Source organism: Corella eumyota, chromosome 5, assembly GCF_963082875.1.
Source record: "Corella eumyota chromosome 5, kaCorEumy4.1, whole genome shotgun sequence".
Classification (NCBI taxonomy): Eukaryota; Metazoa; Chordata; class Ascidiacea; order Phlebobranchia; family Corellidae; genus Corella; species Corella eumyota.
Window position 1 is genome coordinate 290,925 of NC_137494.1, and position 21,819 is coordinate 312,743.

General features: G+C 30.1%; 8 protein-coding genes across 8 annotated transcripts; 5 read left to right on the top strand and 3 right to left on the bottom strand.

Moving 5' to 3' along the window:
- Positions 1–249: 249 nt before the first annotated feature.
- On the top strand, positions 250–4,024 carry LOC145753134 (uncharacterized). Its single transcript, XM_082569530.1, has 4 exons — positions 250–394; positions 2,798–2,977; positions 3,061–3,219; positions 3,559–4,024. The coding sequence occupies exons 1-4, from the start codon at positions 292–294 to the stop codon at positions 3,786–3,788; spliced, it is 672 nt and encodes a 223-aa protein (XP_082425656.1). The 5' UTR covers positions 250–291; the 3' UTR covers positions 3,789–4,024.
- A 1,774-nt stretch (positions 4,025–5,798) lies between these two features.
- Positions 5,799–9,410, top strand: LOC145752961 (uncharacterized). Its single transcript, XM_082569341.1, has 8 exons — positions 5,799–6,142; positions 6,280–6,355; positions 6,875–6,963; positions 7,149–7,256; positions 7,709–7,765; positions 8,184–8,681; positions 8,824–8,910; positions 9,050–9,410. Exons 1-8 carry the CDS (start codon positions 6,020–6,022, stop codon positions 9,122–9,124), a joined length of 1,113 nt encoding a protein of 370 aa, XP_082425467.1. The 5' UTR covers positions 5,799–6,019; the 3' UTR covers positions 9,125–9,410.
- Positions 9,411–9,562: 152 nt separating this feature from the next.
- LOC145752962 (UPF0690 protein C1orf52 homolog) lies at positions 9,563–10,616 on the bottom strand. The gene has a single exon (XM_082569342.1). The coding sequence runs from the start codon at positions 10,614–10,616 to the stop codon at positions 9,879–9,881; it is 738 nt and encodes a 245-aa protein (XP_082425468.1). The 3' UTR covers positions 9,563–9,878.
- On the bottom strand, positions 10,584–12,077 carry LOC145752963 (coiled-coil domain-containing protein 86-like). The gene is made up of 4 exons (XM_082569343.1): positions 11,875–12,077; positions 11,323–11,439; positions 11,123–11,210; positions 10,584–11,012 (listed from the first exon to the last, which is right to left on the bottom strand). The coding sequence occupies exons 1-4, from the start codon at positions 11,976–11,978 to the stop codon at positions 10,917–10,919; spliced, it is 405 nt and encodes a 134-aa protein (XP_082425469.1). The 5' UTR covers positions 11,979–12,077; the 3' UTR covers positions 10,584–10,916.
- Positions 12,078–12,223: 146 nt separating this feature from the next.
- On the bottom strand, positions 12,224–13,507 carry LOC145752960 (isobutyryl-CoA dehydrogenase, mitochondrial-like). Its single transcript, XM_082569340.1, has one exon. The coding sequence runs from the start codon at positions 13,494–13,496 to the stop codon at positions 12,231–12,233; it is 1,266 nt and encodes a 421-aa protein (XP_082425466.1). The 5' UTR covers positions 13,497–13,507; the 3' UTR covers positions 12,224–12,230.
- Positions 13,508–14,576: 1,069 nt separating this feature from the next.
- Positions 14,577–17,002, top strand: LOC145752434 (uncharacterized). The gene is made up of 5 exons (XM_082568721.1): positions 14,577–14,655; positions 14,897–15,036; positions 16,330–16,449; positions 16,701–16,746; positions 16,923–17,002. Exons 1-5 carry the CDS (start codon positions 14,577–14,579, stop codon positions 16,949–16,951), a joined length of 414 nt encoding a protein of 137 aa, XP_082424847.1. The 3' UTR covers positions 16,952–17,002.
- Positions 17,003–17,771: 769 nt separating this feature from the next.
- Positions 17,772–18,861, top strand: LOC145753637 (uncharacterized). Its single transcript, XM_082570048.1, has 4 exons — positions 17,772–17,888; positions 18,014–18,120; positions 18,307–18,429; positions 18,640–18,861. The coding sequence occupies exons 1-4, from the start codon at positions 17,813–17,815 to the stop codon at positions 18,718–18,720; spliced, it is 387 nt and encodes a 128-aa protein (XP_082426174.1). The 5' UTR covers positions 17,772–17,812; the 3' UTR covers positions 18,721–18,861.
- A 218-nt stretch (positions 18,862–19,079) lies between these two features.
- Positions 19,080–21,779, top strand: LOC145752257 (guanidinobutyrase-like). The gene is made up of 9 exons (XM_082568510.1): positions 19,080–19,270; positions 19,358–19,480; positions 19,774–19,882; positions 20,014–20,101; positions 20,293–20,456; positions 20,535–20,730; positions 20,882–20,982; positions 21,206–21,369; positions 21,560–21,779. Exons 1-9 carry the CDS (start codon positions 19,237–19,239, stop codon positions 21,634–21,636), a joined length of 1,056 nt encoding a protein of 351 aa, XP_082424636.1. The 5' UTR covers positions 19,080–19,236; the 3' UTR covers positions 21,637–21,779.
- Positions 21,780–21,819: the final 40 nt, after the last annotated feature.

Genomic DNA, 21,819 nt, shown 5'->3' on the forward strand with positions numbered 1-21,819 from the left:
CGGTTAAGTAAATTAAAGATGACAGATTTGTTTTAAAAATATTTTGTTTGGTTGTTTTCAGGAATAATTAGGAGAATTAAAATGTGTAAAATTATAAAAGTTATATTTCTGTTAGTTATATCAATTTCAGGTAAGATTTAACTAATAAAACAAAAATAAAATAAATTTTTAAAGCAGATTTTAAAAATTTCGTAAAATTAAAAAAATCTAATTTTTAAAATAAACAAACATAAAAAATGTAACTTTTCAGTGTCGTGCGCACTGAGGTGTAACAAGGGTGTGACGTCACTGATGAACGACCGAGTGTTAGAGAGTGACGTCATCAGTGTGGAATGTGGGAGTGGGGAAGTTTGTGTTGGAGTCAACGCCAAGATCAACTTACGCGGAATGGAATGTGAGTCGCATTGTAATTATGGTTTTATTATGGTGCGTGGTTGTTTTGATGGTTTTATTATGGTGTATGGTTGTTTTAATGGTTTTATTATGGTTAATGTTTTTTGCATGGTTGTTAACTTAGATAATGGTTGTTTAAATGGTTGTTAACTCGGTTGATTGTTGTTTTTATGGTTATGTCGTAAAACATGGTTGTTTTCATGGTTTTTAACACGATTAATGGTTATTAATATGGTTGTTAACATAGTTCATGATTGTTTTAATGGTTGTTAACACGATGATGGTTGTTTTTTAGTATCAAAATAGTTAATGGTTGTATTTACAGTTTTTTTTAACATAATTTGCTTGATTTGTGCATTGAGTGTAGGTTAAGAGAAATCATTAAAACTATTTAACTTATTTTTATAACTTTAATATATATCGACGCTAACTTACCAAGAAATAAAGCAATAAACTAAATTTAACTTTGTTAGTTGGATTATTAAATGTGTATTTTTAAACATAATTTATTTCCTTAATTATTTCAACAAACATTAGAAAGTAAAGGTTTTAAACGATTTAATACGAAATCTAAAAGAAAAACATTTTAAGCCATACCACCATACATATGTATTAAGGTATTATTAAACCACAAGCACGAATTTTATGTTTTTAAATTTGAAACCAAATTTAATCTGGATCATTTAACCACATGTCCTGAATTATAACTTACTTAAATTTGCCAGTTGTAAATCAAATCTATTGTTAAACTATAACCTATTGCTTATGGATATGCACATTTAAAAAATAGCGTAATATATAATGACTAAACATTGGAAAATTTAACACATTTTCAAAAAATTACAACTTTAAGTTCAGTTTTTTCGTTTGATCTTCATCAAATGAATAGCAAAGCGTATATGTTATATACAATAAAACTTTACTTTCACCGATTTAATAAAAGCAAGATTAAACCAAAGTTCACTTACACCAATATTCGAATGTGTTAATATCTTATACTACACAGTAATAATAGAATATCTCACACTAGTGAATGAGAGATTACCAATCGTTAGAACCTAATTAGTTTGACGTTATTCGCTAATTTATATAAGGTCACCCCACATGTAGTTATATAATGTTTACTCACGCCGTTTTATAAGCTTGTTTAGTTATTTTATAATGGTTTTAAGATATTTATTTTCTTGTTAATATGTTTGTAAACTTGGTTGTTTTGGATAAATGAGGGTCGTAAAATCTTTGTTAAACAATGAAACGAAATCAGGGTTAAAGTAGTCGATATGTTACGGGGAAAAAATTGATGTTTATATAAAGAACCTTGAATTATAGGAAATGAAATGTTGGCCTTTAATTTGTTTTTTGACTTTTAAAATAAGCTAATTTAACTTGACAAGCATCGCTTTGTATAATAGGTTATTGGCCCCAATTTAACTAAACTGTTATAGTAAGGTTTAAACGTAAAAGGTAAACGCTGAAATAAACATAAAATTTTGAGTAAAACAATATCAAAGAACCGGATAAAGGTTGAAAAGGTTATTAAGTTAAGAATTCTCCTGGGACTTATTGTTATTGTGCGAAAACTTTATTTTTATCGATTGTTTGAGTGTCGATGTACAGACAAAAATCGAACCACATTAGTTTGTTAATTTAAAAAAATTGAATATTAGAACATAACAAGCTTACAAGATAATAATCATTTTTTGTATAAAAACCGCAGAAAAAATAGTTCTTTTAAATACAAATTAAAACGTTATAACTAAGTTATTTTAAAAGGCTTAAAGTAGGTGACCACTTGAAATTTTAAATTAAGTTTTAAGTTGAATAAATTTAGTTTTATTGCTAATTAAGTTATTTCACAAATTAGGTTATTTTTCCTAAAAGCATTTCGTCAAATGCGCTACTTTTAAAGATTACTATGCCACATATGTGGATAAATTAGTTTCGTTTCGTAGATTAAACAAACATAAATTATGCAAACTTTTAAGTAATTAACGCTCCAAAGGATTTAAAGGAATTTCAATAAAAAAAGGTTATGCAAAAAACATTAAACTAAAATCTAAAAATATCTTTTTTTACATTAAATATGGTTTTAATTTAACATTAAAAAGCGAATATTTTTAATATTCGTGGCAAACTGAATAAATAATTAATCAATTTTGTCATGTTTTAAATGCCAATGTTCTAAACAACATGTCAAATAAAACAAGTTTTCTTTTGAATATTTAAAATATAAAAACAAAGCAAAATTATGAAGACTTTGTAATTGCTTTTACAAAATAGTAATTGCCACTGCCACTTCTATTATATTTGTATCAAATTTTGGCAAGTTTTAACAATAATTTTAATTTAATTTTATATCATTTTACTATGGCGATTTTAACAACTTATTATTATGACGTCATAGCTCACGTTTATGTTGGATCGTGCGCGATAGATTGCGAAGAAGAAGAGAGACGAGGATGCGGTTACATCCTCGAAGATGTGACGTCAGAAGAGAAAGAGGGAGATCCCCGATATAATATTACGTCATGTGACGTCAAATGTTGTGATTCGGAAGATTTGTGCAACAAGAGCCCAGACCAAGGTTAAACAATTTTTTAATTTTTTGAACATTCTTTAAACATTATTTCGACCTCCAAAACTTTGTTTTTTTGCCCCCCCCCCCAGCCCAGTTCCAATGTTACAGTGGAATGCTTCAAACCCATCCAACGTTAGGGGTCGTTAGTGACGACACAGAGCCCGGATTGTGTCGTTTTAATGAGAAATATGGAAGCGAGGCTGCTTGTTTGAAAGCTACTTTAGTTATGGATGGAGGCACGAATGAAAGTAACTTTAAAAAAGATTTTTAATTTGAGTTTGAGTAATACAAAAAAAACATTAAATACATAATTTTTATTTTTATGGATCAATTAATAAGAATTTTACAAATAAAGAATTTTACATAACATTATTTAACTGAAAATTAATAAAAAGACAACACAATTACTGTCCATATAAAAAAGAACTTTATTTTAAACCAATTTTTTAAACCTCTATAACAATCAAATTTAACCGAATACAACTACTTTACCAAACTACATTTCTAAACCTTTAAAATCAAAATAACTTGAAAAATAAATTTTCTATTTAACGTTTAAAAACAAACTCTAGAAATTTACTTTCCAGCAACTGGAACTTTAGTTTTAACCCAATGCCAACCTGCTCAAGTCTGCCAATCATTCACATGCGATCTTGTTAAACAATCATTACCCGACAACGTCAGACGTATGGTGACGTCATGTGCTACGTCATGCTGCACCGACAACTTGTGCAATAAAGCGACAACTGTGGTAGCTCAAGGACACCAACTAGCGGTTGTTATACTTTTAACTTTGCTGATTAATTTAATTATTTAGTTTCGCAATTTTATTTAAAAACACTGAAAACTTCACCTTCAAAAACCAAGCTTAATTTTAAGTAATTTTAACGACATTTAATACATCAAAAATAAAACGTAATTTAAAAAAAATGCCTTAAAAAAACTTTAACTTTGTCTACATTTTCTAATTTGCGAATATTTTTCCAACAAAAAATTGATTTATTTTAATAGTAGAACTCGTAACAAACCCATTGAAAAAATTTGTTATTTGCATAAAAAATCCCCTAATTATTTTTTTGCACATCTTGTGAACAACTTTTTAACAAATTGTGTTTTGTTAAATATTTGTAACAATATTAGTGATGCAAATATATTGTAACGTAAATCGTAATATTTTCAATAAAAACAGCAAAAGTAACAACAAAGTAAATGTAAACATATTTATTTGTCCCCGAATTGAAAAAACCTTTACAACCCAAAAAGGTTTTTTTTTAACCCATGCCTATTTTTAAGTTGTAAAAGTTGATTATATTGTTGACCTAATGTTTAAACTGATGTAAAACCCCCTAACTGAAATCAATTAAGTTGGAGACCTGACGTCACAAATTGGTGAAGGGTCCTCACAGAATATATTACGTCATAATAGAGAGGCTTTGAAAAACGTTAATACGCATGACTGGGTTAGATAAAAACACTTAATCAAGCGAAAAAACAGAAAACAGAAATTCTGAAGCGAAGTTAAAGAAACACTAAAATTTAGGGGTTTAGGCTAAAGTAACTTTCGTTTCAATTTGTAATTATATGTTTTAAACAAAATTATTATTTTTACACTAAGTATTATTGGCTCGGCTAAGTAAATTAACGTAAGTTCACGAGAATAACGCTTTTTTGTAAATAAATATCACGAGAAATTTATAAAATTAGATGTAAAATAATATAGCAACGATAAACAACGTTCTTAAATAATTTATTTAAAGCGACGCAATATTATCCAAACAGAACCTTCAAAAATGTTGTTAATATTTAATAAAATGACGTCACATGATAGCGAATGTAGGTGAATATATAGAGTTGGTTGTGAGTGGGTGATATGATTATATAAAGGAATGATATTAGTAATAGTTTGAACCAAAATGATTAAGTGGCACTAGCTAAAACTTTACAGACAGATTCGTAACATCACGAGTAATTAAAAATATTAGAAATATATAATTTATTAAATTTAATTAGCACAAAATTTTTATTAACATTAATTAATAAATTGTGAACATACACAACGAGGATAAGCAGAAGGAAGCTGTTTTAAAAATGGAAATAATGATCGATTGCCTCCGGCTATAGTGGTTGTATAGTTTATTCAGAAACAAAACATGGAGAGTATTGTTAGACAGGCAAATACCAGGATTTTTAGTTCATTAAGTTGCATGTAAATCTACATACTAATAAGTAATTTCTAGGTTCTAAAGATTTACTAGCAATATTTAAACCAGCAATGTTAGATAAAACTTAAAATAGAAAGTAAACCTTAAGTTAGAATGTTCAGGCAAGCGTATACAGCGAGTTAGGAAAGTAATCGAATTACTAAAACATCATTAACTTAGCTTTTCAATCTAACATAAGCTTAACTGAATTGACACAAACTTTGTTAAAATAACGACCATGTAAAACACATCTAGTTTTTAGCATATGATTATATAATGTATTGCGTAATTTAGGCAATGTGTCATTGTATTTTCTTTTTTGTATAGAACAGTATTAGGCACTAACAAAGTAAAGTTTATTAATACTGAGCCTATAATTTAACCATTAGGCACGAGGAAATGTATTTAACTTAGTTATAAAGCCAAATTAAGACTTAAAGAGCAATGTAAAGAAACAACCAACGCTATTTGTTAACGTAGTTACGCAACCACTAAAGTACACAGCAAGTGTAGATGGGTATAAGTCATGTTAACATATTGATGACGTTATATTACAAGTCCATTCAATGATGTCATCTGACCTGCCATGTAACTTATGACTAAACGACTTTCTCAATGTCTTATGTTATATTTTGTGTAATTTTCAGGATAATTAGGAATTAGTAATTAACGAAGTTAAAGTAATTTTAAACGGATTTAAAAAGACCATAGAAGTGACGTCAGTAATTAAAAATCATAGAAGTGACGTCATTACCCCACTTTAACCGGACGACATCACAACAACTTTACAGTGACGTTGGCTTTTTAACCAGATAAGTGACGTTATTGCGCCACAAGTGACGTCACAATGACAGTAAAGACGATAGGATGGGGAATAATACAGATCCCGATAGTTGGTCATTACAACGAATGTTGTTTCTTTAGGAGGGATCTTTTACGCGCCGTGTCTGGGACAGGATGGAAACTGTTTGTAAGTGTGACGTCATTGGGTGATGACGTAATTAAAGTTCGTGTTCACGTGGAAAATTAGTGTGAATATTTAAAAAAAAAAGATTTTACCTTAAAAATAATTCCCATATGAATTAAACAACTTTAATTTGTTTTTAGCTTCAAAGTTTTATGCGAATACTTTTATTATCGATGTGGGGGATGCAGCAGATCGATCTAACCATTCCAATTAATCGTAAGTTTAAGTTGTGTTTAAGTGTAATTCTTAACCAATTCGAGTAATCGTAAAAGTATTGGGTTTCTTATAAGCTAAATATATTTTAAGACTTTCGAATGTACCTAAACATTTAAAAGTCTTAAAATATATCTAATTTTAGATTTAATTGTTTAAAAGTTTCCCGTTAACCGTTGCCTAAATTTAAGTTTTGATATTTAATATAAATGTAAACTTAAGCAAAGGTGTAAACTAAAGCCAATCTATATATATTTGTCGTGGGTTTTAAAGTATTAAAATGTTGTTGTTTTGTTGCTTTAAAGTCTGTTTAAAACATTAAGTGTTGTTTAAGTAATGGCATATGTTTAAACATTCACAATTAAGTAGAATTAAATATTTAAAACCTTTTAAGCTAATCAAAAACTACTTAAAGTTAAGAAAGTGGGTTTTATTGAGCATTGGCATTTAACTTTTTTAATTAACGTTACTTTAAATCTAAAAGAACATTGTTTAATTTTAAAAAAACTTTATATTTTACAGAAGAAAAAATCGTTGGTGTTTATATTGAGTTAACGATATTAGGAATTCAAATTATAACTGGGATCAGTGTTATATGCTCAGTTTGGTTTGTAAGTCTAAATTATAACTTCTAATAATTTTAATATTTATTTTTAATTGAATATCAACAACTCGTACGTCACTTAGAATACATATACTTGTGGTTAATATTATCTTTGACGTTATATTGCCTCATTATACAAATAAACACAAGTAAACACAAGTTAGACTTTAACATTAAACGTTTACATAACAGGAGAAAATGTTTCTGTTATACCCAGTACTGGGGGTAATTCCTATTTCGTTTTTAATCGACTTTGGGATCAAGGCTTCATGTTATGGCGACCTATTTCTATATCCTATGGTGAGGGATTATATATTGGTTATTAAGGCTTAATTAACTATTTTAGTGGGGTTTTAATATTGGTTGGGGTTTAAATAGTTCTGTAAGTTTACAATACTATTGGCAGTTATTATTTACCTAATATATTGTTGTTTTGGGGTTGAAAAAGAAGAGACATATTTAAAAATGCTAGCTTTTCAAATGTAATCGATCTTGTGATGTTTTAATAATGGCCAATAAACGAATAAGGGTCCAAACTAGCGACAATTCAAAGCGCAAGCAGTGGGGATCGAACGCAATACTCTATTCTTTATAATTAGAAACTAAGAGTTTAAATCAGTCCTTTGCCAATTAAAGTCATTTACAGAATGAACATTGGACTTAAATCCCTTTAAGTCAGTTAATTTATTTAACTACAACGAAGTCCATGAATAATTAAAGTGCTAACAACCGAATAAATGTGTTTATTACAGATTACGGTGTTCGGGATATTTTCGTTGATCGAGGTTTGGTTTCGATATTTAGTTCTGGTGAGATTTATTTAATATTATTTTAAACCATTTAAATAAATATAACAATTGTGTTAATACACAAACACTGAGTTTAAATAGAAAACTTTATAATGTTGCGCACTTATTTTAAACGGCGTTTGCTTAGGATGTTGTATACCGTAAGGTAAACAAGAAAATTATTTACAAAATAAACATTTTATTAACCATGTCCTGGGCTGTTTGTTTAGTGTATTGGACATTCATTTTAAATTACAAGGAAATCTTACTCTCGTAATTTTAAGCGTTTCAATATTGATCAAAAAAAATCTTTTTTCGCAATCGTTTATTTTAAAAATTGCTTAAAATGAAAGCAAATTTACGTTTTTTTTCAAGAAGTTTTAGGAGCAGGAACTTTAACTTATTCTTATTAAGTGAATTCCATCCCAATGTATTTCAGATGTATTGTTGGATTGCCGTGATTTCATTTGTTTACTACTCCAAGAACAAAACAGATCCGTTTAAGAGACCAGCAAGCAAGGAGTTTCAGGTTCAATCCCCGTTCAGTAGAAGTTCAACTTTATCGATTCGGGGTCGAAGATCTTTTCTACTTAAACCTAAACCTGAGGAAAATAAAGATGTTTTAATCACTGCTGATTCATTCTCCACTGTGACATCACAATCAGGTGACAATAAAGAAGAGAATTCATCTGTCGAAGAGAATCAATCAAGCATAGAAGAAGAAAGGGACACGTCACACTTGATCGGACGACAAACTTTATCCTCAAACTCAACTTTTCAGCGAGAGTCCGAAATAGGGACTCTCCCTAAAAATGTGCCCCCTAAAAAAAGAAAAGGGGGTTTTATGCCAAATGTGTTGCGACCCCCTCACGAACAGAAAAGTGAGGGGGTAAGTTTAAGTCGGAGTAATTCTTATGCTGCATCAGCTGTTCTAGAGGTAAGACAATTAGGTTACAACCTTTAATTTGTTCTGGTCGTAGTTTAACAAATTTAATCCCAGTTTTTGTTGTGCTTGTTTACTATTAAAATAGGTTTAAATTTTTAAAGTTTTGTGTCACTTATTTGTATTTAATTCATAGATTAAAAAATTACCGCCAACTTTGCCAAAAGCGCCCCCTGTTGGCCATAAAAATGAGAAATCAACTTGGAAAAGTCCTTTTAAAAAGGTAACATTAATTTAATTCGTAAAAGGGGAAAATTTAGAAACTTGAGTACCTACAATATATTGTTTTTAACATTTAGTATAAGTAGAGCAATGTAGTATTGATATTTTAAGTTATTTATAATCATATATTTATAACACAGAGCCAACATAAAAAACAAAATCAAGACAAAAATGAGGATTGGTTTCCAAAACCAAATGAATCAATGTTAGTTTAACATCATATGCAAAACTGCCTGTTTAGGATAAATTCTTAACACAAATTTAATTGTTTTTTATGTTAATTGACAACGCTACAATGTAGTTTCTTCAACTTATTTTATCGCTTAATAAAATCACAATTTATATAAAATTATGCTTTAGACTCAGTACACACACTTATACTGTATCTATATGGTTAAACTAAACACAAACTAATATTATACATATACCAAATGCTTTTAAACTCTTCTACTGAACAACATTATGTACAGTTATGAACAAAAGTGCAACATGTAAAATAAATCAAACTTTTCCGTTACCACACCAGTGCTTTAAACAATAACCAACCTTGCCTACCTTGGTCTGCAAAATTCCATATTTTTCCTCTTCTTGAAAACTTTTAATTTAATTGTTTTCCAACTTTTTAAGTTCAACAACTTTTAATTAAAAAACAAAAGTAACCTGTGTGAGTTAAAACAATGATGAGAGATAAAAACTTACAACAATATCATGTATTTCATTTAAATCATATGAACACAAAGAATTAAAGTTTGTTAGAAAAATGATGGTTTACTTAAAAGATACAAGAAATATCGCACAAAAATATAGCATTAAGTGTTTAAGTTTTTTTCTATATTCTAGTCCAATGAAAGCTCATAAAAAGAGTGTGCATATATCTATTTAAAACATAACAAATTTAATTAATTAATCTTGTTGTGATAAAAAAACGTTTCTATAAAAAATATAATAAAAGTGAAAATATTTGAAAATTTAATCAAAATTTTGTCTTAAAATCCTTTTTTCTTCTTCCACGAACATCTTCTCTCTGTTAGCTTGCCCAGTGTCTCTTTTTACCTTTTCTTTTACCCTAAAACTGTTCATTTTCTGTTGTTTAACGGAACTAAACGCGAGTTTATCGGCATCGACATCTGTGTGACAAAAACCAACCAAATCACGGTCCTCATCTTGCGGTAACAGACGTTTTTTTGGTCTTTCATTACTTGAATCCTGGTACATTTTTGACCACGATATCGCAAAATCGTTCACATTTTCTTGTTTTTTTACAACAGGTTCCTGTATCGACGGGGTAACAAGATTCTGAGGGACTTGTTTATTTAAAGCAAGGTCTGGTTTCTTAGTTTTAATTTCAGGTTTAGATTCAACCGATGGAAGTGCGTTTTCCCATGGTTTATATTCCTTTGGTGCAACATACGGCGCCTTCTTTACCATGGTATCCCAGTTCATATCTTTATTAACATGACTTGTTACAAACTTAGGTGTTGTGGCACTGGAAAGGGCAGCAAGTGGATGGGGTAAGCCTCCTTTTCGTTCTTTTATATCAGGTTGGGTTTTGGTTTGGATTTCTTCTGGACCTGATTCATCTGAATCTGAGTCACTGACTTCTCCTCCAAAGAAGGAAAGTGGGTCAGCTGACATCTCAATACTTAAATATTTTATTTTAAATAAATCTTTAAATCTGTAACAAAAAAAAAACAATGTTAGGAACATAGTGAAAATAAAAATTTTACTTATACAGATTTTAAACCAACTACCAAAAACATATCCAGCAATGTAACATGATTTATATTATAACATTAACAAATTTGGCATTAAAATAACCACAACGATATAAAGATATACTGTGGTATTAGTTTAAACAACAAGGTTAAAATCGAAGATATATTCAAAAATAATGATTGCAATTGTAGCACCAAAATAACACTAACAAACAGTCAAGTTAAATGTAACTGTTTTTGCACTTGCAAACACGAGAATGCAATCTAATGATAATGTTTAAATTGTTAAAGTTTAAGCTTTTTTGGTCTTGACTCCAGTTGTGTCTCGTTTCTCAATTTGTCGGAGTTGTTTCTTTTTCATTCTTCGAATCTTTGCCGTGTTTGTTATCTAATATATAAATGAACAGTGACATTATCATATGATTTAAAAAGGTTTAGACCCAAAGTGAATATAGCACTATGAAAATTAAAGTAGAATTACTAAAAATCAAAACTTACAACTTGAACAATTTCCGATTTCTTTTGATTTTCTGATTTTTGTTGCCGGTGAGCTTCCACCCTTTTTCTATATTCTAGTTTTTCCTGCCTAATATTTAAAAAGACATTAAATACATGACAATTATTATTGGTAGTAGAAACTTAACTCCTACTGTACAATTTACATTATATAAAACAGAAATATAAAAAACACAATTCACCTTCTGGCTTCATTGAGTTGATTTTCATAATTTTTAATCGATTGTTTCTCAGCTTTCAAATTCATTTTTTGTTTCCAAGTTTTTCTTAAAGCTTTATCTTTACCAATAGCAGAAAATCTAAAATAAACATAAAACCATGTAACAAACAAAATAACAAACCCATCTTAATATTTTTTTAAATGCCTGATTGACTCAAAAAAAATGGCAGCTTAATGTAGTGGTCAGAACACTTGGCTTTGTTACACGAGATCCATGGTTCTGTGGCACCCCTAAGTAAGGTGCTGTAAATGGTATGACCCCCAGCTGACCCAGCACCTAATCAGCAGCTTAATTATCGGGCAATTATAATCTAAAATATCCCAAACTTCCAAAGTCAACTCGAGACTGGGTCGGAGTAACTTATGTTACTCTATGTTTAGGTTGTGCATTAATCCTTCCCACATTGAGGATTAATAGAAAAAAAATTAATATACATTAGCTATAAATTATATTAAGACACACACACACACATTTAAAATGAAAACAAAATAATTAATTGTGAGTTGATTTCACCTTTTACGTTCAACTGGTTTCCACCATCTTCCAGACTTGGGAATTCCCCTCTCTGTCTCAACTTTATTAGTTTCAGTATTCGTTAATTTATTAGTAGCAACCATAATGCCGTCTTTATCTGCTGAAAAGCAAGCATAGTTTAAATGTCTATCAATAAATATATAAAATTAAAACTAAACAATCACCATTAAAAACAAAACAAGTTGAACTATTAACACTAAATTTAAATTGAAATTTATAGGCAGAATATGTACAGTGAACTTAAATAAAACATTGCAGAACATTTTGAAGTAAAATGGAACAAATTTGTGTATCTTGTAAGTGCATAAAGCAATAAGTTAAAATATGTTTAATGTTTATAAAGATAATGTGTCTCTAGCTATTAAAAGTCTCATGATCTCATTTGTTCCTTCAAGGATTTGGTTTACTCTTACATCTCTTACAAATTGTTGGACCGGATAATCTCTCAAATATCCATATCCACCAAACATTTGCAGCGAGTCATTACAAACTTCAAAACAGTTATCAGTGGCGTGGAGTTTTGCCATGGCACATAATGCCGGGGCACTTGTCATTTTCTGGTCAAGAGCCCTGGCTGCTTCACGAACCATTAACCGCGATGACACAATCTTTGTCGCCATTTCAGCCATTTTAAACTGAAGATATTGGTTAGAGATAAGAGGTTTACCGAACGCATTACGGACGCCAAGATGTTCCTTCGCAAGTTTAAAGCTTTGTTGAGCTCCCCCTAGTGATGTCGACGAAATATTGATCCGACCCCCATTTAACCCAGCCATTGCGATGTTAAAACCTTGACCTTCGGCCCCGATGCGGTTAGCCACAGGAATAACACAATCTTCAAAGTTTACTATACACGTAGGCTGACTTTTCCAACCCAATTTCTTCTCAGATTTACCAAAACTTAACCCAGGATTATTGCTATCTATTATAACAGTAGATATCCCCTTTGGGCCTTTATCACCAGTTCTAACCATAACCAAGTATAAGTCAGTGGAACTAGCTCCACTTATAAAAGCTTTGGATCCATTTATGATGTATTGATCACCTTTCCTCGTGGCTGTTGTGATCAGAGCAGCAGCATCACTTCCACTGCCTGGTTCAGTTAAACAATATGAAGCCAGCTTCTCCATTGATGTTAGTTGAGGCAGTAAATTTTCTTTTTGGTCCTGGTTTCCAAATTGGTTTATCATCCATGCAACCATGTTGTGTATACTTATAAAAGCAGTTGTTGAAACACAACCTGAAGACAGAGCTTCGAAGATAACTGAAGTTGCAAGTCGGGATAATCCAGTTCCTCCATAATCTTCCTCACAGTATAATCCACCAAATCCTAACTCTGCTGTTTTTTTGATCGTTTCAATCGGAAAAAATGATTCTTCGTCCCATTTTTGCATGTAAGGTTCAAGTTCTTTGCTGGCAAAATCTTGTGCTAGTTGTTGAAATTGTTTTTCTTCATCTTTTAATCCAATTGAAGAATCTAAACTGGTGTTGGTGAACTTTCGAACAGAACTTATTCGATTTTGTTTTGGAAAAGTTTTGAGAAAATTAGGGACAACTTTGCGAATTATGCAGTTCATAATTAACCTGTTATATTGGTTCATATATGGTTAACAAAATCTAAAAAAATGGTTAATTTTGTTAATGATTGATTGGCAAACTGCCAATATTTATTATTTTTTGTATATATATATATATCTTTATCCTCGATGTGGGAAGGTTGAATACGCGACCTAAACATAGAGGAACATCAGTTACCCTTACCCAGTCTCGAGTTGCCTTTAGCAGTTTGGAATATTATAGATTATAATTGCCTGGTAAGTAAGCTGCTGATTAAGTGCTGGCTTAGCAGGAGTTTATACCGTTTATAGCGCCTTACTCAAGAGCACTACAGCATAAGATCAGTGGGGATTGAACCCACGACCTCATGTGTGGTGTAGCAAGTGTTCTTACCACTACACCACGCTGCCCATAAATGAGTATGACAGTGTTACAATAAAAGTTTCAAAGTGCTGTAAAATTTTTTACACATTTTTGTTTAATTTAGTCCACCCACAATGCGTGCTTATCTTTAACGTAAACCGCTAATTAATTTACTGTTTTTATTACACACAAAACAAAATAATTTTTTCAATCTTCTGTCACTGTCACTCTTAGACTGTCTTCTCGTAAATTTGTGACATTTTTGTAAAAAAATCTTTAAAATTAAAACTAGTTTTACTTAATGACTGCTTTTAATTTGGCTAATGTCTTAGCTGTAAACAGAATATTTAAAAAACAACATTTTATAAATCCCAAAATAAAAAACACGTGACAAAAATTAAATGACATTGTTTTTTAAGGTTTTAACTATAATGTGACAAAATCGATGTTGTAACCCTTTTTTTATTCTTTTAATCCCCGATTTGTGAAAACAACTACACAACTATAGAGTTTGTGTTTTTATATGATTAATAATTATATTGTAAACAAAAGGTACAAAAATTAAATAAATTTTGTATTCTGTAATGTTTCATAAACAAAAACATTTATTGATATCATTAAATAAACAATGTTATATCATCAGTGCCTGCTATAAAAATCAACTCAAAACAAAGCTTTGTTATTAGTTTAAAGAAAATATAAATATTTAACCACCTATTGTGATTGAGAAATTTGTATAAGTTTTTGCTCTTAGAGTTAAAATGAAGATAGTATTTGCTTTACTATTTGCTGGGTTGGCTGTTTTTTCTTGTAGGAAGGTACTAGGCAAAACCAATGCTGGTAAGAAACTTTAAATAGCCACAGAGTCTCTTAAAAATTAGGTTTAACCTCAATATAATATATTTTTAGTCGACTTGTTTCGCTTACAAAGTTACTTAGTTTTTTAAAACAAAGTCTTAGTCATAAAATACTACGAATTCTCCTCCACTAAAAATTTCTATCAAACACTCTTAACTAAATTAATAAAAGTTATAGTTGACCTTGTTATTAAAAATTGTATTTCAAAATATAAGTATTTTAGGTCGACGCATACGACGAGAAGTCGGTCCACCAAGTGAGGAGCCACCACCCCCAGAAATCAACCGATGCGAGGTTGGAGACGTGGTTTATAAAGCTGATACAAGTTTGCTATATAGTATACGACTGGAAGAATGCAACGAAGTAACAAATAACAAAAACTAAGCCTTAAACTCTATGCTATAAGTTATATATATGTAGGGACTGAGGTCAAGAAAAATCTAATCATAAAAAGTATCGACTCCTAAGGGTGCTCTTATCCAAATAATATGGCAATAACGTATAAAGTATAAGTCTCTAATGTCTAAAATAGGGTTTAAGACGCGTTCAAAATGGTCAAAAATAGCAAACCGAATCTACAGACAACATCTATTTATTAATCAAGCACGTTCCTCACATAATTATCCCGAAAGTTACATTACACATATACAAAACGGTATTACACGTACACACCACAAAAAATCTGGTTTCTAGGTTACATACATAGCGATAAACATAATTACGAGTACATTACACACAAAAAAAACGTCTTTCGTATATCGACTACATCCTTTATAATGGTATTTAACTGTTAACTAATTCTAAATTAAAACTTGGCAATGTAAAAATAGGTGGGTGTTTTAGGAACCAAAAAAATATACTAACTGTCAGAAAATAAAATCGCGCAGGAAAAAAACAAAAACGGACAACTGTCAATCCACATTTTTACATCAAAAGGGTTACACTATTAACCCTTATTCTATGAAATTTATAGAGTAATACAGTACGACTGAACAGGAAATTAGGAACAGCTTCCACTGGCTCTACATAACAAATAGCGACAATGTTTTACAAGGGCACGCGAAAAATATACAATTGGACCATGTTCAATATAATAACGAATAAATTTAGAGCGTCTAACTGCCTTATGGGCGTTAGACTTGTCCTTGAATAAAGGGGTTAATTTGTTTGTCCCCTTTATAACCTGTATATATTTAAATATACATAAATACAGTCTCTATGAGTTTTTTCATATCAATAAGTCTTTTGTTTAAACCGCACGGGATGGTAGCGAGTTTGCACTGTTTCGGTTCGCCGAACGAAAGTTATTATTGCGCCTGTGAAAATGGGTTTCTTTTGTTTGTTGAATCAATATCAGTTGATTCTGGTTAATAATGTTCTGTTTTTGGTACCCCAGTGGCCAACGCTGTATTTTATTGTCCAAGGCCACCAACAGGTCATACGGTTTTCTCGTCGTTCGGTGTGAACCGGCATCAAATCTGGTTTGAGGCTAGGAAAGCCTTGGCATTAGAATTGATGGAGATGCTAAGCGCTTTCCTACATATATAACAATTTATAAATATCTAAGTTGATTTCATTATTTGCCCCAAACTCTACAAACAGATATTTAATTTAGTTTAAGACCGTTTTAAACCAAATCTTTAACATTTCATTCAGACTTGCCAAACAAAGATTGAGGCGAGACCGGACTTTATACACGTTGAAAAGAGATGCAAACCAACGTCAGTTTGTCTCAATAACGCCCGAGCAAATTGCTCGATTGTAAACGAAGGAATGGTAATATATGTAACAATATTTTATCAAAGTTATCAATATATAAACAAACTCTGTTGTGGACAGTTTAATCTTTTTTACTTAACGACTTGCCAACAGTGGAAATTAAACTAATTACCTAAGTTCTTACAAAGGTTGGCCTTTAAATTAAAGTAAACTGGTTAACAACAAGGCTCGTTTGTTAATTAATATTCCTCCAATTAGACGTTAAGCATAAATTAAATTTAAAAATATTTTATTTTATTTATTTTTAGCATCTCATGTGTTTTATTTGTTGCCAGGCTGCTCCAGGAGAACCATGTAATTTAAATAAACATATTTTGCTTTAAAAACGAAACTTAATTCATAATAAAACTATAACTTCTCCTTCACTGAAAATTTCTATAAAACACTCTTGAGTAGCTTAATTAAATTTATAGTTGATCTTGTTATTTAAAAATTGTATTAAAAAATAAACCTTGTTAATTTTTGTTTAGGTGACAGCGTACAAGGAATATTCAAGTAAACTTGTCCCGTGTTAAACACCCATAATATTGTAAAAATGGTTGCTTGGCATTTGTTTGCGTATTATACAAATAAAAATCATACTAATTATGTTATCGTGTGTATCTATCGGTTAAGCAACTTTATCTGATTTGTAAATACAAATCAATTTGTAAATTTTGAATTTTTTGATTTTGTAAATTAGGGCAACCAACATTAAAACTTGTAACAACAAAGTCAACTTGTTTTAAATGTATTCAACATTTTAAAAAGTTTTTAATTGTTAAGTCATTGCCATTTTAGAACAATAAAAGATCTAAAACCAAAAAATTAAAAACAAACACTTTTAAAAGTTAATATTGGTTAATATTTAAAGGATTTTTTAAAATACTCAGTGTCGTAAAGATTTTTTAATATAACTTAAACTAAAATTCCAGTAAAAACAACCCCATTTAGGAATTTGATCAATATAAACTCAACTAAATAAAATGTTGCGTTTACAATTATTCCAATACATATAAATGCTTGAACCTATACAATTAAACAGACTTTGTTTTTATTCAATTCGCATCAACCAAGTAACTTATTCATTGTTTTTCCGGTTCCGTTATATTTAATTATAATTTAACAAAAATGCTTATTTAGTCAAATTAATAAACAACAGAATTATTAAATTATGAAATAACATTATATACCTATTTAACAATAAAATTATTAAATAAACTGATTACTAATAATCCTAAACAAATGATGATTTATTGTGGTAAATAAATAACAAAATGTTTCACCAATATTAATTATAAAAGACAACCAAAACTAAATGATGTTGCTAGTTTGAATCAATTTCTTTTTGATTAGAAAATTTTAAAATATTGCTAAAAAAATGAAGGGTTTAGTTGTTATGTTATCAGTTGTTTTGGTTGCTTTTGTCTGCAAAAACGTTGCTGGGAGAATTTTTGGTAAGAACTAATACTCAAATTTATAAAATCTTTTGATATGCTGAGTTTAACCTCAACTATGTGAACTGAGTTTTTAATTACTAAATTTTCTAGACACTATTTAAAAAATATTAACCTTTGATTAGATCACCATCGGGTAAGACGTTTTGGATCATCAGTCAGTCATTGTGAAGTTGGAGACTATTATCCACTAACTGGGGAAGATAACACAGAAGTAGTAGAGTGTGATCAGGTGTTTATTGTTTAAATATGTTCAGGGTAAAAGAAAAAAGGATTTCTAAGCTTAAGTTAATATTATAGTAGCAGCGTCGTGTAGTGGTAGGAACATTTACTACTCCACATGGGGTTAAAAGATGAATAACTTTTAAGCTTGGGTTATTACCATGATAAGTTCTCAAGTTAACCTAAGTCCTTTTAGACTTGCCAGACAAAGTTTGAGATCAACGGCCTCTACTACCAACGTGTTGAGAAAAGATGTAAACAAAGAGAGGCTTGTGAGAATAACGCCAAGGCTAGCTGTCAAATTGTTAACGATGGATATGTAAGTTTAAAGTTATTTATTATTTAATTTTTTTTTATTATTTAACTTATACATAACTTTTTAATATTAACATAAGTTGAATACATTCAGCTAGATCAACTTGCTGATAAGTTTTGAATATACGATCTCTATTTGAATATATATAAATGAAAGTAATTACTAAAATATAAAATGTGTTTAACTAAAATATTCATTTTCCAACACATTCAGTGTTTTCAATGTTGCACTGCTGCACCAGGAGAACCTTGCAACTCTGCAAATACAATTACAGGCAGTGGCGATTCAACATGATATAGTTTAAACAAAATATTATATTCCCAGTTATACTAAAATTATATTATATTTTATAATGGCAGTTATTTTGTTCTTTGTTTATTAAAAATTGAAATATTTAGCAAACGTTAGTATGCAAAATATGCCTTGTCATTATTACATTTAAATCAGAAAAACTGTTTTTGTTTATCATTACTATTATCGTCATATTAACAAATATATTTGAATATTAATAAATTTAAATTTTTATTATTGTAAAAGAATTCAGTTTAAATCAAATATAATATTTAACTTTGGACCGAAAGCAAATATATTTTGTTGAGAACAACTCAAGCGTTGTAACCACTTGACATTTAATTTAGCGTGAACAAACATGTTATAAAGTCGTATCTCATATGCCAAGTGGTTTTGTATGTAAAGTTCAAATAGTATAAGCTTTTCCACTTTAGTTGTAATATTAACAGTGACATTGGTATCTTACTTATCAAGTGTTTTTATACTTTATAAAAATTTAACATAAGTTCAGAATAGAAAATGAATGTTAATCTAACAATGAAGGTTTTTAAAGGTAAGATTGTTGAGAATTTAAGCAAGGGGTAAACTATATATTATATAAAATGTTTAAATATTACAAAAAAATCAAATTCTATTGTAGATGTATTACAACATGGCCAACCACTACAAAGGTCTATCTTGTTAAGAACATTACATGTTACCCAAACAATTGGAAGAAATTTTAACAAACCCATCAGCGGAAATGAACTAGCAAGAGTAGCAGGTAACTAAAAACATTTATTTCATTTTCTGCAGAATATTTAAGCACCCATACCTAATATTAATACGGTAGCCTTTTAATAAAAAAAACGGTAATGTTAAGTGGCCTTGAGTTGAACAAAGTATCGAAAAACGTTAAATTGAGTGGTATGTTGTTTATTTAATCGCCAAGTTGCTGTTGAGTACTACTTGACCACAATACTCCGTAAAACCAAAAATTACGACAACAAAAACTTTACACAACCATTTATAGTTTTCGAAAATAACCATTCATGTAAAATGTTGTATATTGTTCAGGTATTCCGACTATGATGCGACTTCCAGCAGTGCCTACTAGCGACAACTTAAATGCTAGTTTTGTTGGAATACCAATTGATAATGGAACTTCATACAGACCCGGGACAAGGTCTGGCACAAATATTAACATTTTAATTCTGTTCCACTAACCTATTTGTTATTAATATAGCTTGAAATTAGTTTTAATTTTTAAGATTCCAATATCAACAAAACTTTGGGTAAAAATTTAATTTTTTTTAGGTTTGGTCCACGTCATATTAGGTGCGAATCTTGTAGAATTCACGAGGTTAACGTCGCTACTGGAGCCGATCCTTATAACTCAATAAACGTAAGTCTACTTTAAATTGTTTGTGTAAAACTTTATTTATATATCAAAACAAAGAATCACTTGTGCTGTATATCTTCGCTAATTCTCTCTTACTACAAGTGATCCAAAAGGAAAAAAATTCTCTTTTTGAAGGTTTAATTTTTTATTTTTTATTAACTATGTTAAGTTAACCTAAACTATATTATCTATAGGTTGCTGATATAGGTGACGTTGCGGTAAACTTGTACAACTTGCCTAAGACCTGCGATATTATAACAAAAAGTTACAAGGATATAATAAAGAATGGATGTGTCCCTCTAACTGCTGGTGGTGATCATACAATTACTTATCCCATATTAAGGGCGATTGCTGACAAGTTTGTGAAAATCAGTATATTTTTAGTTTTGGCAACAAGATAGTTAAAATAATATTTCTGTTAATTACAATATTTTAGATACGGTCCAGTTGGGTTGATCCACGTGGACGCACATAGTGACTGTGATGACGTCATGAACAGTGAAAAGATCGCGCATGGAACGTCGTTTAAACGAGCCGTCGATGAAAACTTGTTGGACTGCAAACGCGTTGTCCAGATTGGGTTAAGAGGGTCAGGATATTCAGTCGACGAGTATAAGTTTCAAATCGACCAGGTTCATTTGTAGATTTATATTTCGTTTAATAATCCCGGAGAAAGTTTGCATCCAACTTTTAAGTTGTTAAGATTATTAAGATTTAAACCTATATAAAATCAATTCTGCCCAGTACAGCACTGAATCAAGGTTAAAGTTATTCTATTTTTAGGGGTTCAGAGTAATTCCCGCACATGAATGTTGGCACAAATCTCTATCGCCGCTAATGGACGAAGTGCGCCACCAGCTTGGCAACGGACCAGTTTATATAAGGTTAAAAAACTAATAAAAATATTGTGCATATAACCTGATTTATAAAACTTCGATCTTTTTTATGCACATGTTTTTTTTCTCTTAAAACACTTCTATGTATCATCATTAAAGGAATTTTAACCCTGACTTTAAGTAATTATAGTTTAATTAACATTGCAGAATGCGTTATTCGTATAAAGTTGTTGTTAATTTTAAGTCTTGAACATAATTAAATTTTTTAAAGTTTTGATATTGATTCTCTGGACCCTTCATTCGCCCCTGGGACTGGAACCCCAGAGATCGGGGGTTTGACATCAATCCAGGGGTTAGAAATATTAAGAGGCTGTCGGGGTCTAAACGTAGTCGGGGGAGACCTTGTCGAAGTTTCGCCACCCTACGACCCAACAGGTTAATTATGACATCATATTCGAATTACAAAGATAATTGTTGTTATATTAAGTAATTAGAGTAGGAAGTATTTACGTTTGTTTATTACGTCATAATATTACGCGTGACGTCATTTTTTAAGTTACCAAAAGTAACCTTTGTAATGTTGATTTAAACAATAAATTAATTAGTGACTACATTTACTTTGCAGGAACGACTGCAATGACGGCTGCTAATTTATTGTTTGAAATGTTGTGTATCCTGCCAGGGGTAAAGTATCTTAAGTGAAGACAATAAACTTATTGTTATTAACAATTACTTGTTTGTTGTTGAAATCTAATTAGATCAAACAAAATGTTTTATTGCTATTAACTGATTCGAAACATTTAAAAATTTTTTTTTCATTTGGCAATAAATTAAACTTTATTTGGCGTGCTATTACACTTACGAATAATTTATGCCTAAGTTAAA

Bases quoted from the DNA above. Each gene is read 5' to 3' on its own strand.
- LOC145753134 (XM_082569530.1), top strand. From the start codon at position 292: ATGAACGACCGAGTGTTAGAGAGTGACGTCATCAGTGTGGAATGTGGG. The intron at 2,978-3,060 runs GTTAAACAATTT...CCCCCCCCCCAG, and splicing joins CAACAAGAGCCCAGACCAAG to CCCAGTTCCAATGTTACAGT. The intron at 3,220-3,558 runs GTAACTTTAAAA...TTTACTTTCCAG, and splicing joins GGATGGAGGCACGAATGAAA to CAACTGGAACTTTAGTTTTA.
- LOC145752961 (XM_082569341.1), top strand. From the start codon at position 6,020: ATGACAGTAAAGACGATAGGATGGGGAATAATACAGATCCCGATAGTT. The intron at 6,356-6,874 runs GTAAGTTTAAGT...TATATTTTACAG, and splicing joins TCTAACCATTCCAATTAATC to AAGAAAAAATCGTTGGTGTT. The intron at 8,682-8,823 runs GTAAGACAATTA...TTTAATTCATAG, and splicing joins CTGCATCAGCTGTTCTAGAG to ATTAAAAAATTACCGCCAAC.
- LOC145752962 (XM_082569342.1), bottom strand. From the start codon at position 10,616: ATGTTCCTAACATTGTTTTTTTTTTGTTACAGATTTAAAGATTTATTT.
- LOC145752963 (XM_082569343.1), bottom strand. From the start codon at position 11,978: ATGGTTGCTACTAATAAATTAACGAATACTGAAACTAATAAAGTTGAG. The intron at 11,440-11,874 runs GTGAAATCAACT...TGTTTATTTTAG, and splicing joins AAACCAGTTGAACGTAAAAG to ATTTTCTGCTATTGGTAAAG. The intron at 11,211-11,322 runs GTGAATTGTGTT...TTTAAATATTAG, and splicing joins CAACTCAATGAAGCCAGAAG to GCAGGAAAAACTAGAATATA.
- LOC145752960 (XM_082569340.1), bottom strand. From the start codon at position 13,496: ATGAACCAATATAACAGGTTAATTATGAACTGCATAATTCGCAAAGTT.
- LOC145752434 (XM_082568721.1), top strand. From the start codon at position 14,577: ATGAAGATAGTATTTGCTTTACTATTTGCTGGGTTGGCTGTTTTTTCT. The intron at 16,450-16,700 runs GTAATATATGTA...ATTTATTTTTAG, and splicing joins CGATTGTAAACGAAGGAATG to CATCTCATGTGTTTTATTTG. The intron at 16,747-16,922 runs GTAATTTAAATA...ATTTTTGTTTAG, and splicing joins GGCTGCTCCAGGAGAACCAT to GTGACAGCGTACAAGGAATA.
- LOC145753637 (XM_082570048.1), top strand. From the start codon at position 17,813: ATGAAGGGTTTAGTTGTTATGTTATCAGTTGTTTTGGTTGCTTTTGTC. The intron at 17,889-18,013 runs GTAAGAACTAAT...ACCTTTGATTAG, and splicing joins CGTTGCTGGGAGAATTTTTG to ATCACCATCGGGTAAGACGT. The intron at 18,121-18,306 runs GTGTTTATTGTT...AAGTCCTTTTAG, and splicing joins AAGTAGTAGAGTGTGATCAG to ACTTGCCAGACAAAGTTTGA.
- LOC145752257 (XM_082568510.1), top strand. From the start codon at position 19,237: ATGAATGTTAATCTAACAATGAAGGTTTTTAAAG. The intron at 19,271-19,357 runs GTAAGATTGTTG...ATTCTATTGTAG, and splicing joins AACAATGAAGGTTTTTAAAG to ATGTATTACAACATGGCCAA. The intron at 20,102-20,292 runs GTAAGTCTACTT...TATTATCTATAG, and splicing joins ATCCTTATAACTCAATAAAC to GTTGCTGATATAGGTGACGT.